General features: G+C 44.0%; 1 protein-coding gene across 1 annotated transcript in view; it reads right to left on the bottom strand.

The window, feature by feature from the left end:
* Positions 1-8196: 8196 nt before the first annotated feature.
* HOPX (HOP homeobox) overlaps positions 8197-10356 on the bottom strand; it is a 261296-nt gene continuing 259136 nt past the window's right edge. Inside the window, exon 4 of the mRNA XM_078677528.1 lies at positions 8197-8520. Coding sequence (XP_078533654.1) covers positions 8443-8520 — 78 coding nt within the window. The 3' untranslated portion in view covers positions 8197-8442. The remainder of the gene's footprint in view (positions 8521-10356) is intronic.

Below are 10356 nucleotides of genomic sequence, written 5' to 3'. Positions count from 1 at the left end.
CAGTTCAAACATAACTGTAAAGTACTTTTTGTTAGATTGTTGCATTCATTATGCATTCCATTTTACATATTTACAATCTATATACAGTGAATGATTCTCCATTCCAAAAAATGTTGTTGTGTTTTTACGCAAAAAGTCAATATTATTACTGCTAAGCTAGCCAGTAAAATACTGTTGACTTTCCCTATATTAGAATGCGAGAGACACAACTAGATATAAAGTATACTTAAACTGTACATATCTCACATTATTTACAAAATAATTCAGTCCTTTTTCAATACCAATTTCCTAATATGTGCATTACAATCTACTTTCTCAGACAGTTTTCACAGTTCGATATTTTGCCTGGTTTGTGATTTGAATTTGTAAAGTACAAACAAGATTGAAGCACGGTATGGAATGGTTTGGATTTTGAATTACACTAAATATGTTTTTTTTTTATGTGCAGAATAACATTTTATCACAGAGTTTTTGGGAGAATCAGATGGGAATACAGAATTTCGTTTCTGTATAATTTCACAATCTCGCAGAAGTTGAGAACCAAATACAGATGGGCACTTGAATTCAATAGGCATTTTTTAACTTCATACTAATTTCACAGGTGTACGTGTAATTGGGCATCCATGTTGTGCCCAAAGGGATGTTCTGTGCCCATTGCTAGAATCATTCCCGATTCAAGTTTGCGTAACATTAGTGTTTGATCTCCCCCTCTTTCAGAAAGTTTGCATAGTTTTATTCCAGCATATCTAAGCAGATTTGGATTGGATTGATGGCATTTAGCAAAATGTGTTGCCATAGGGTAACTCGTGTCCACATTCTTGATTGCTCTCAGATGTTGCAAGATTCTAAGTTTGAGTTTATTGATTGTACTCCCTATATATAGTTTTTTGCAAGGGCATGACAGTCTATATACCACACATTTCGATTCACATGTTATGTGGTCCCTTATTTTTTCAATCCGTCCACACTGTAGTCTGTATTCTGTTAAATTTGTGCCATGTTCACAGGCCTTGCATTTGAAACATTTCCAGAACCCCGGTGTTGTAAGCCATGCTGTTTTCTTGGGGGTTTTTAACTGTAGGTGACTTTGAGTTAAAATGTCTCCTAGTGATGAAGTTTTTCTGTAACAAATGCTGGGGTAAGAGGTCAGATTTTACTTTAATGTTTCATCAAGCATTAAGATATTCCAGTTTCTTTTTAAGGCTTTTTTAAGTTCCAGACTCTGATTGTTGTAGTCGATAATTATTCTTGTTACGTTTTCCTTTTCCATATCGTCTGGGTTGTAGTCCTTATCATTATTTTTATTCTCTCTAGGTAGGAGAAGATCTTTTCTTTCCTTCAGGTTCATCCTTTCTTTTGCAGATGTAATTACCTCCATAGGATAACCTCGTTCTTGGAATCGTTTGCTCAGTCCATCAATTTCCTTTGCCAGATCAACATTTTACGAGCAATTCCTTTTGGCTCGTAGCATTTGGCCATAGGGAATGCTCCACTTGAGTTTTTTGGGATGTCCACTGTTCGCATGCAACAAACTATTGCAGGACGTTGGTTTTCTATGGATTTTTGTACATAGTTTTTCATTTTTGATAAAAACTTCAACGTCGAGAAAGATCAAAGCAGTTGCACTTATTGATGAAGTGAAGTGGAGGTTAAGATTGTTATTCTCCAATGAGTTTATGAACATTTGCAGATCATTGATGTTACCTTCCCAGATTATGAATAAGTCGTCTATGAAACGACACCAGAATTTAATTCTTGATTCATGCTTCTTCTCTTGTTCCAGTACTTCAGTCTCCCACATGGCCATTAGGAGGTTCGCATACGTGGGCGCAAATGATGTACCCATTGCGGTACCTTGTTTTTGTAGGTACAAGTTGCCCAGGAATAGAAATGCATTATGCGTTAAGCAGTACGTAAGCATTTCTATAAGCATTGCTGAATGCTCCAGATGACTGATGGATCTTGTCTCAAGAACTTTTTTAACGGCCTTAATCCCATCTGTATGGCATATCGAAGTATACAGTGATGTTACGTCTATACTCGCCATCAGGTAATTAGATTTCCAGTTGATTCCTGAGATTTTATTGAGGAAGTCCATTGTGTCTCTTAAGTAGGATGGTAACGTCATTACATAATTCATGAGAAAGATGTCAATAAATCTTGATGTGGTTTCAAGTAATGAGCCAATGGAGCTCACAATCGGTCTACTTGGGGGTCTTGTAAGTGCTTTATGTACTTTCGGTAGAAAGTAGATTGTGGATGTGATGGGATTGTCCGTCTTAAGGTAGGAATATTCATCAAAGTCAATTAGACCTTTTTCTTTCCATGCCAACAAAAGAGAGTGGTATTCATTCTTCCAAGTTTCTAATGGGTTGTTCTTTAGTGGCTCATAGTGTTCTTTGTTTTCCAATTGTCTTTTTGCTTCTGCAATATAATCTGTTGTGTTTTGTACCACGATGTTTCCACCCTTTTCGGATGATTTTATTATGATTGTTGGGTCATTCTTTAATTCAGATATTGCACGATATTCCTCAGATGTTATATTGTTCTTTATGTTCTTATTCTTTTTCAAATTCAACAGTCTCCCTGAAATTTTTGTGATTTCCTCAATCATTACTTCATGAAAAAGGTTGATTTTGTTCCCAGGCGGGAGTTGTGGACAAAATCTGGATTGTCTTTTAAGGCCACTTTCTCCTCCTCTGTTTGTACTTGTACCCATTTGTTTACAAAATTCAATGTCATTTAAGAGTGAGTTTGTGGTATCTGTATGTTCCGATGATGATGTTTCCTCAATTGATGCTAATGTCATTATCGCTGGTAGATCTCTATGTGTTATGGGGGATAGTTCTTCCACACCTCTGATCAATGGTTTTTTCTTGTTTCTTTCAGCAAAATATTTTCTTAATTTTACTTTGCGGCAAAATTTATACGTGTCAATTCTTACATTGGGGATGTCAATGTTTTTGTTTGGGCAGTAAGAAAGTCTTTGTTCAATAGCTGAATTTGTATATCTGATAATTTCTTATTTGATAGATTGATGACAATGTTATCAGATGTTGTTGATTTCATATTTACTATTTTTGCTTTCCTTTGTCTCTCTTTTGTTTTGTTGCGTCGTCTGCCCCTTCTTGTTGTGCCTTTGTTGTTTGTCTCGTTTGAGGCTTTGACTGTCCTCTTCCCCATGTGTTGACCCTTCCTCTTCCTCTTTGCCGCGTGATCATTTGGGCCAGTTGCATCTCCCCGCGAAAATCCAGTGGTAGACTTGAAGCTTCTTCATCATTGGAGCTTATTTTAGAGCTGTCCACAGTATCCATATCCACTGCTCCCGTATTTTTGTCCATTACCACCCGGCTTCTCAGTGTGTCATATTTTCTAGCGAATGTATAAATTCTCCCATTTGCATAGTCTAGCCTGTCTCTGGTGAACTTGTTTGCTTTGCGTTTTTCTACTTCAAGTTCGTGTTTTGACACTTTCTTTTCCATATTTTCAATGCCTTCCTTCTTCTCCTCAGTGGCTGGTGTATCTACCAGTTCTGATTCAATCAATCAATCAATCATGACATTTGTAGAGCGCACTACTCACCCGTAGGGTCTCAAGGCGCTGGGTGGGGGGGGGGTGCCGTTACTGCTCGAACAGCCAGGTCTTGAGCTTCTTCCTGAAGGAGAGGTGGTCTTGGGTCAGGCGTAGGTCGGTCGGGAGTGAGTTCCAGGTCTTGGCGGCCAGGTAGGAGAAGGATCTTCCTCCTGTTGTCGTTCTTCGGATGCGGGGGACGGCGGCGAGGGCGTGGCTGGTTGATCTGAGGAGGCGCTTAGGAGTGTAGAAGTTGATCCGGTTGTTGAGGTAGCTCGGGCCTTGGTCGTGTAGGGCTTTGTGTGCGTGGGTGAGGAGACGGAAGGTGATTCTCTTGTTGACCGGGAGCCAATGCAGATCTCTCAGGTGTCCGGAGATGTGGCTGCGTCGGGGGATGTCGAGGATGAGCCTGGCCGAGGCGTTCTGAATCCGCTGAAGTCTCTTCTGGAGCTTGGCAGTGGTTCCGGCGTAGAGGGCGTTGCCGTAGTCCAGTCGGCTGGTGACGAGGGCCTGGGTGACCGTCTTCCTTGTGTCGGTGGGGATCCACCGGAAGATCTTGCGTAGCATGCGCAGGATGTTGAAGCACGACGAGGAGACGGCGTTTACTTGTCTGGTCATGGAGAGGGAGGAGTCCATGATGAAGCCCAGGTTACGTGCGTGGTCCGTTGGTTTGGGTGCGGTGCCCAGGGTGGAGGGCCACCAGGAGTCGTCCCAGGCGGAGGGCGAGGCGCCCAGGATGAGGACCTCCGTCTTGTCCGAGTTCAGTTTCAGGCGGCTGGTCGTCATCCATTCGGCTACCTCTCTCATCCCTTCGTGCAGGTTGGCTCTGGCGGTGGCGGGGTTGTTGGTCAGGGAGAGGATCAGCTGGGTTTCGTCGGCGTAGGAGATTATGTTGAGGTTGTGATGGCGTACGATGGCCGCAAGGGGGCTCATGTAGACGTTGAAGAGGGTGGGGCTCAGTGAGGATCCTTGAGGGACGCCGCAGATGACTTCGGTGGCCTCTGACTTGTACGGTGGTAGGCGGACTCTCTGTGTTCTTCCGTCGAGGAAGGAGATGATCCATTCTAGTGCCTTGTCCTGGATTCCGATGTTGCCAAGGCGCTGTGCTAGTGTGCGGTGGCAGACCGTGTCGAACGCCGCGGAGAGGTCTAGGAGGATGAGGGCCGCTGTTTCTCCGTTGTCCATCAGAGTTCGTATGTCATCGGTGGCAGCGATGAGGGCGGTCTCGGTGCTGTGGTTCGCCCGGAAGCCCGACTGTGAGGGGTCGAGGGATCCGTTCGTCTCGAGGAAGGTTGCCAGCTGTTTGTTGACGGTCTTCTCGATGACTTTGGCCGGGAACGGGAGGAGCGAGATGGGGCGGTAGTTCTTGAGGTCGGTGGGGTCTGCTGTGGGTTTCTTGAGAAGAGCGCTGAGTTCGGCGTGCTTCCAGCTCTCAGGGAAGGTGGCGGTGTCGAAGGATGTGTTGATGATGTCCCGCAGGTGGGGTGCGATGACAGCGTCGGCCTTGTTGAAGACGTGGTGAGGGCAGGGGTCAGTTGGAGATCCGGAGTGGATGGAGTTCATTGTGCGGATGGTGTCTTCTGTGTTGATTGGAGTCCAGGTGCGGAGGGTGGTGGTGGGTGGCGTTGTTGCGGTTGTGGCTTGCGTTGGTTGGTTGCTGAAGCTGTTGTGTATGTCCGCGATCTTGTTGTGGAAGTAGGAGGCGAGGGAGTTGCAGAGGTCTTGCGACGGGGTGATGTCATTGCTTCCGGCGCTAGGGTTGGAGAGCTCTTTTACGATGGTGAAGAGTTCCTTGCAGTTGTGTGCGTTGTTGTCCAGACGATCCTTGTATGTATTTTTCTTGGTGGCGCGGATCAGTTGGTGGTGTTTCCGGGTGGCGAGCTTGAGGGTGGTCATGTTGTCCGTGGTAGGCTCCCTTCTCCAGGCTTTCTCGAGGGCTCGGCAGTTCTTCTTGGAGTTCTTTAGTTCGTCGGTGAACCATGGTGTTTTCCTGCTGCAGGGCCTGCTGGGTGGGGTTCTCAGTGGGGCGAGTTCGTCTGCGCAGTTGCTGATCCACTTCGTGAGGTTGTCGGCGGCCAGGCTGGGGCTCGCTGAGCTGGCGGGAGGGTGCTGGCTCAGGGAAGCGGCGAGCTGGTCGGCTGTGATCTTGCTCCAGCTTCTGCGGGCAACCTGTTGTTGGTGGTGGTGGCTCGCCGATCTGTTGAAGGTGAAGTGGACGCAGCTGTGGTCCGTCCAGTGGAGTCCTGTTGCGTGGCTGAAGGTGACGTCGTTGCTGGATGAGAAGACGGCGTCGAGCGTGTGTCCGGCGAGGTGGGTGGGGGTGGACACCAGTTGCTTGAGTCCGAGGTTGGCGAGGTTGTCGATCAGGCTGGTGGTGTTGCGGTCGTTGTTGTTCCAATGCTTCAATTGTGCTTGGTATTTTTTCTAATTTCCTTTCGGCGTATATATATTCGAAAAACTCCACACCACTTCCAGCAAGCAATCCTGCAAAGGCCAGCGAGAGAAGGAGACAGACCACAGAATCAGGTGCAGTAATTTTATTTGCACAGAACAGCTACGCTTTTCAGGCTTTCACGAGCCCTTGTTCACGCTGCCATATATATATATATATTCTTTTTTTTCACTGAAAAAAACACAGGTTTTAGGGACGTTATAGTTAGTTGGACATCTCACATACAAAACCAGAGAAATGCAGCTGTTATAGTTAGTTGAGCTAACTATAACTTGCGCCCCCGCAATGCACTGTTGAAGACGTCACATATTACATCCCACTCATGACATGGTCAGTGTTACATCACAACTAATCACAAAAGTGAGTTCCAAGCATGTCAACAGAGTTGTGGGGGTCTGTGATGCGGACCTACAGCAATCACTGAGGGTTCTCCCACCCACGCACACATATTCCTGGGAGAACACGAAAACGCATAAGAGAACAACACAGTGAGCGGAGTGAGATAGCCAACACAAGTTGCTTTGGCGAGATTGTGGGCCTGGCACACGTAGGGGTCAGCGGGAGTCAGCATACATGCCCCCTTCCTCCCAAATGAAGAGCTGGGACTTCTACATGTAAGAGAGGAGTAGGAAGGATTCTACACTCCACGTCACTCCGGATGCCGATAATCACCACCTTATGGAGGAGAGACTCTTGGCTTCGCCAGGGCCTCCATGTTTGAGTTCCTTGGGTTGGCACTTACACAGAGCATGGATCTCTTTGGAGTTGTTGTACTGCAGTTTGGTGAACTGACATTATGGCAGGAGGACTGGTAGTCATTTGAAGCATAACATAAGCACTTAAAGAATTGTAATGTGTTGAAACAAAAACACAAATCATTATGTGGAAGTAATATAGTACAACTTTATTTGTGTTTCCATGCATCCACCACTTAAGCATATTTGGTGTCCTCCCACTCCTTTTACACCAACAGGTGTTTATGAGTATGTAACAAAGACATTCTTGAAGTTCACTCCAAAAGCTACCTAATTGCTATCAGATGTAGCTGTCCTCCTTTGCTATTTCTGGTTAGAATTTTTTGGCACGATTATTCCTGTTTGGAATTCACTTAAATAATTTAATAATTTAATTTGGCTCAATTCGTCAAGTGCAAGGTTGAAAAGTCAGGAAGACTGTAGAAGGACATTTACCGACACCCAGGGGTCTATTTATGAGGCCAGCTGCATCACTTTCACCACACAACGTGGTCCAAGAGCGAAGCAAACTGTAAGACAGATTTTTGAAGCTACACAAAGCCACTGTGCGTGGCTCCACAAATCTGGAGGAACTCAACATTTCGCAAATCACTCCATTGCGTTACTATGCCCTGAGAAAGCGTTCCATGGGCTTTGAGTGGATGTTCCCATGCTACTCCCATGGATTTTGTGGCATCCTCAGATTTACAAGAACTTGTAATCGCGGAAATGCGCCAAAATCCTAAACCTTCCTAGGGTAAGCATAGCGAGAAAAAATATCTCTCTTTCTCCTTGTTTCTTTCTCTTTCAATCTGTGCTGCATTCTGCAGCACAAACGGAAAGAGGAATATGCCTCCCAGGATTGTTTGTGTGCAGGAAGGTGTTCCTTACTACACAAAAACAATCCTGAATGCAATGCAGGCACCCTTGCACCATGATGGAAGGGTGCCTGTGTTGGCGCTAGGCAGCACATTGTGTAGCAGCACATGGGAAAGGACAGGAATGCACCATATTTAATTTAATGCAGCGCATTCCTGCCCTTTCCCTCTCACACAGTGCAGCACAACAAGGCGACTTGCTGCGTTGTATCAAAAAGCTCATAAATGAGCCCCCTAGTGTAACTTTCCTTTGCTGGTAGCCCACCCAGACATTCCCACATTCTAGAAAGTAATGTAATTTCTTTTAAGGCCTTTCAATTCAAGTTGGTCGGAATAGGTTGGGATATTTACCTTACGAGGCAATACCATGTGGTCAATACAGTTACCACAGGGTGAGGTATCTACCATGTGTGATAAATAGCTTCAAATCTCCAGAATGAAAATGAGGCATAATATTCACAAAAGGGTTTTTAATACACCAAATTCCATGTTTTCTATTGTTTCTGCCCCTCCTTTCCACCCAATACATTTTGGTAGGTTTCTCCTGTCGACATTTACTTTCTCCATTTCAAATTAAATATATATATCTATACATTTATATTTTAAATATACAATATTAATATACAGTGGTAATGTTATAGCTATGTTACAGACGCTTTTGTAAACCTATTTTGCTAATGTACACCTTAGTCCTCTTCAAATAAACTCATTCCTAAAAGCTCCTGAAAAGGAGTAGAAGCGAAAAACACAAAGAAAAGAACACAAAGAAATGAGGTCGCAGGGTCAGCTGAAGGTCAAGAAGAGTCTCTTAGTCTGTGACAGATCCGCATTGTGCCGGAAGGCCTTCGGATTCTCTCCATTTTGCAAGACGTTTCTTAAACCATTCCTGGATAAAATATAATACAGATTCAAAGTTACCAATTTCAGCATGACAATGATGAAAACAAAGTAGAGTCGGCAAATGTCAAACATAAATGGCGCCTACCCATCACACGTCTCAAAACAATCCTTAATTTGTACACAATAAATGCCAGGAGGCCGCTGCAGCTTACATCATCCAATGCCCCTGCCAGCGCTGATAGTTACAGTACCAACACAACTACAAACCATCACAATCCTACAAGTGTGGCAATTCAGACCATTTCAGACCCCCAAACCTATAACAATGTCATGGGTGGCAGCTCAAAGTCATGTTTAGTGTATCAAGGAATTAATAAATAACTGTTGTTGTTCTCAGCTCTAATTTAGACAAACAACGCCACTATGTGGCAGCCTACCATAAGTGCCGATGTTGACAATGAAGTGCCGAACACCAGAAACCACTGGCTCAAATTAAGCACCGCTTGAAGTACTCGTCCAGTTAATGTGAATCTATTATGGTGGGTACATAGCCTTACATATCCTAACAGGTGTAGTTTAAGAGGTCTTCTCTTTCTATACATTACCACAAAGGCCTTTCAGCGCTGAAGGTGGCACTGATATGGCAGTTTTTTTCGGCTGTGGCTGTCCTAACATCTAATGCAATGAAGTTCCAAACTTTTTTTTTGTATTCCTTAAAGCTGATATTTCAAAGCAAGAGACAATACCAAAGTAGGTATTGGCCTCACAGCATTGCAAGTTTCTGGGCTACAGTTTGTGGCTTCAAAAAATATAGGTTTAGGCATCGCCCATGTTAGCTAAAAGAAGCCTGTCACTTCTGTTGGGAGCCACGTCAACAAGTCCAGGATCACTGAGATGTGGTCGAGCTTTGAATGCCCATTCACAACATGTCAGTTACATGGAGTATAGTTTGAGGGAACTTAATGTTGTTTGGTAATTCCTGTGAGTTGAGTTTCTATTGTCCAGTCTCACTGATATGAAGGTTTGCTAGCATGATAAACTGGATCTGGAATAAACGTTTTGATTCCATGGAGGAGCCTATGTTGAAATTCAACCCCCTTGGCTATTAAATTGACGTGTTTCAAGGGTACATTATTTCCCACAAAGAAGCCAATTGACTTTATGGACTAAATGATTGAAAGGGTACAGTTTAGCATTGAGAGTTGTCAAAGTCTTATTTGGGATCTGACAACTAGGTGGCAGTAACAGGAAGAACTCGGTTTTGAGCAGGTTGAATTCTTAGTGGTGCCACATCCAAGTTTGAATGTCCATGCATTTATCCTCTTTATCTGGAGTAAATTCTCTAATAGAGCTGGTATCATCCACATGAAAGTGGTTTGAAATATTAGAGTGATGGCTATAGGTTCCAGGTAAAAGAGGTTAGGAGAGAGAATAACATGTTGGGAAAGAAGTGTAGGAGTGTTGCAGTGTTAGAAAGGACTTTGGCTGTTTATATGTATTGGCATTGGTTTTACATACATTATGAGAAGCAACTGAGGATTGTTCCATTTTTTTTTAAAGCAAACTTTATTGAATTTGAGATAGAGTTCCAGTCAGTATCAATACATTGTGTGTTACTTTGATCTGGATCATTATACTTCATAATACTTCAATTCACTATACCCCTTACACCATGGTGGCGAAAAGGCAATAATGATCATTCCCAGTCTCATAAAACTCCCCCTCCCTCCCCATGCAACTCCCTGAGCTTAATGAGGACGACCTGCAACTGAAGGAGGGTAACAAAACCACCTATTCCAAGGCAATGAACCCTAACAAGATCTCCAGTTCAGACATTTACCCCCCAATAACACCTTAGCCGATACTTTTGATGGAACTTTTG

The sequence above is a fragment of the Lissotriton helveticus genome, chromosome 2_1 (genome assembly GCF_964261635.1).
Source record: "Lissotriton helveticus chromosome 2_1, aLisHel1.1, whole genome shotgun sequence".
Classification (NCBI taxonomy): domain Eukaryota; kingdom Metazoa; phylum Chordata; class Amphibia; order Caudata; family Salamandridae; genus Lissotriton; species Lissotriton helveticus.
This window is presented reverse-complemented; position numbering and strand designations above follow the sequence as displayed.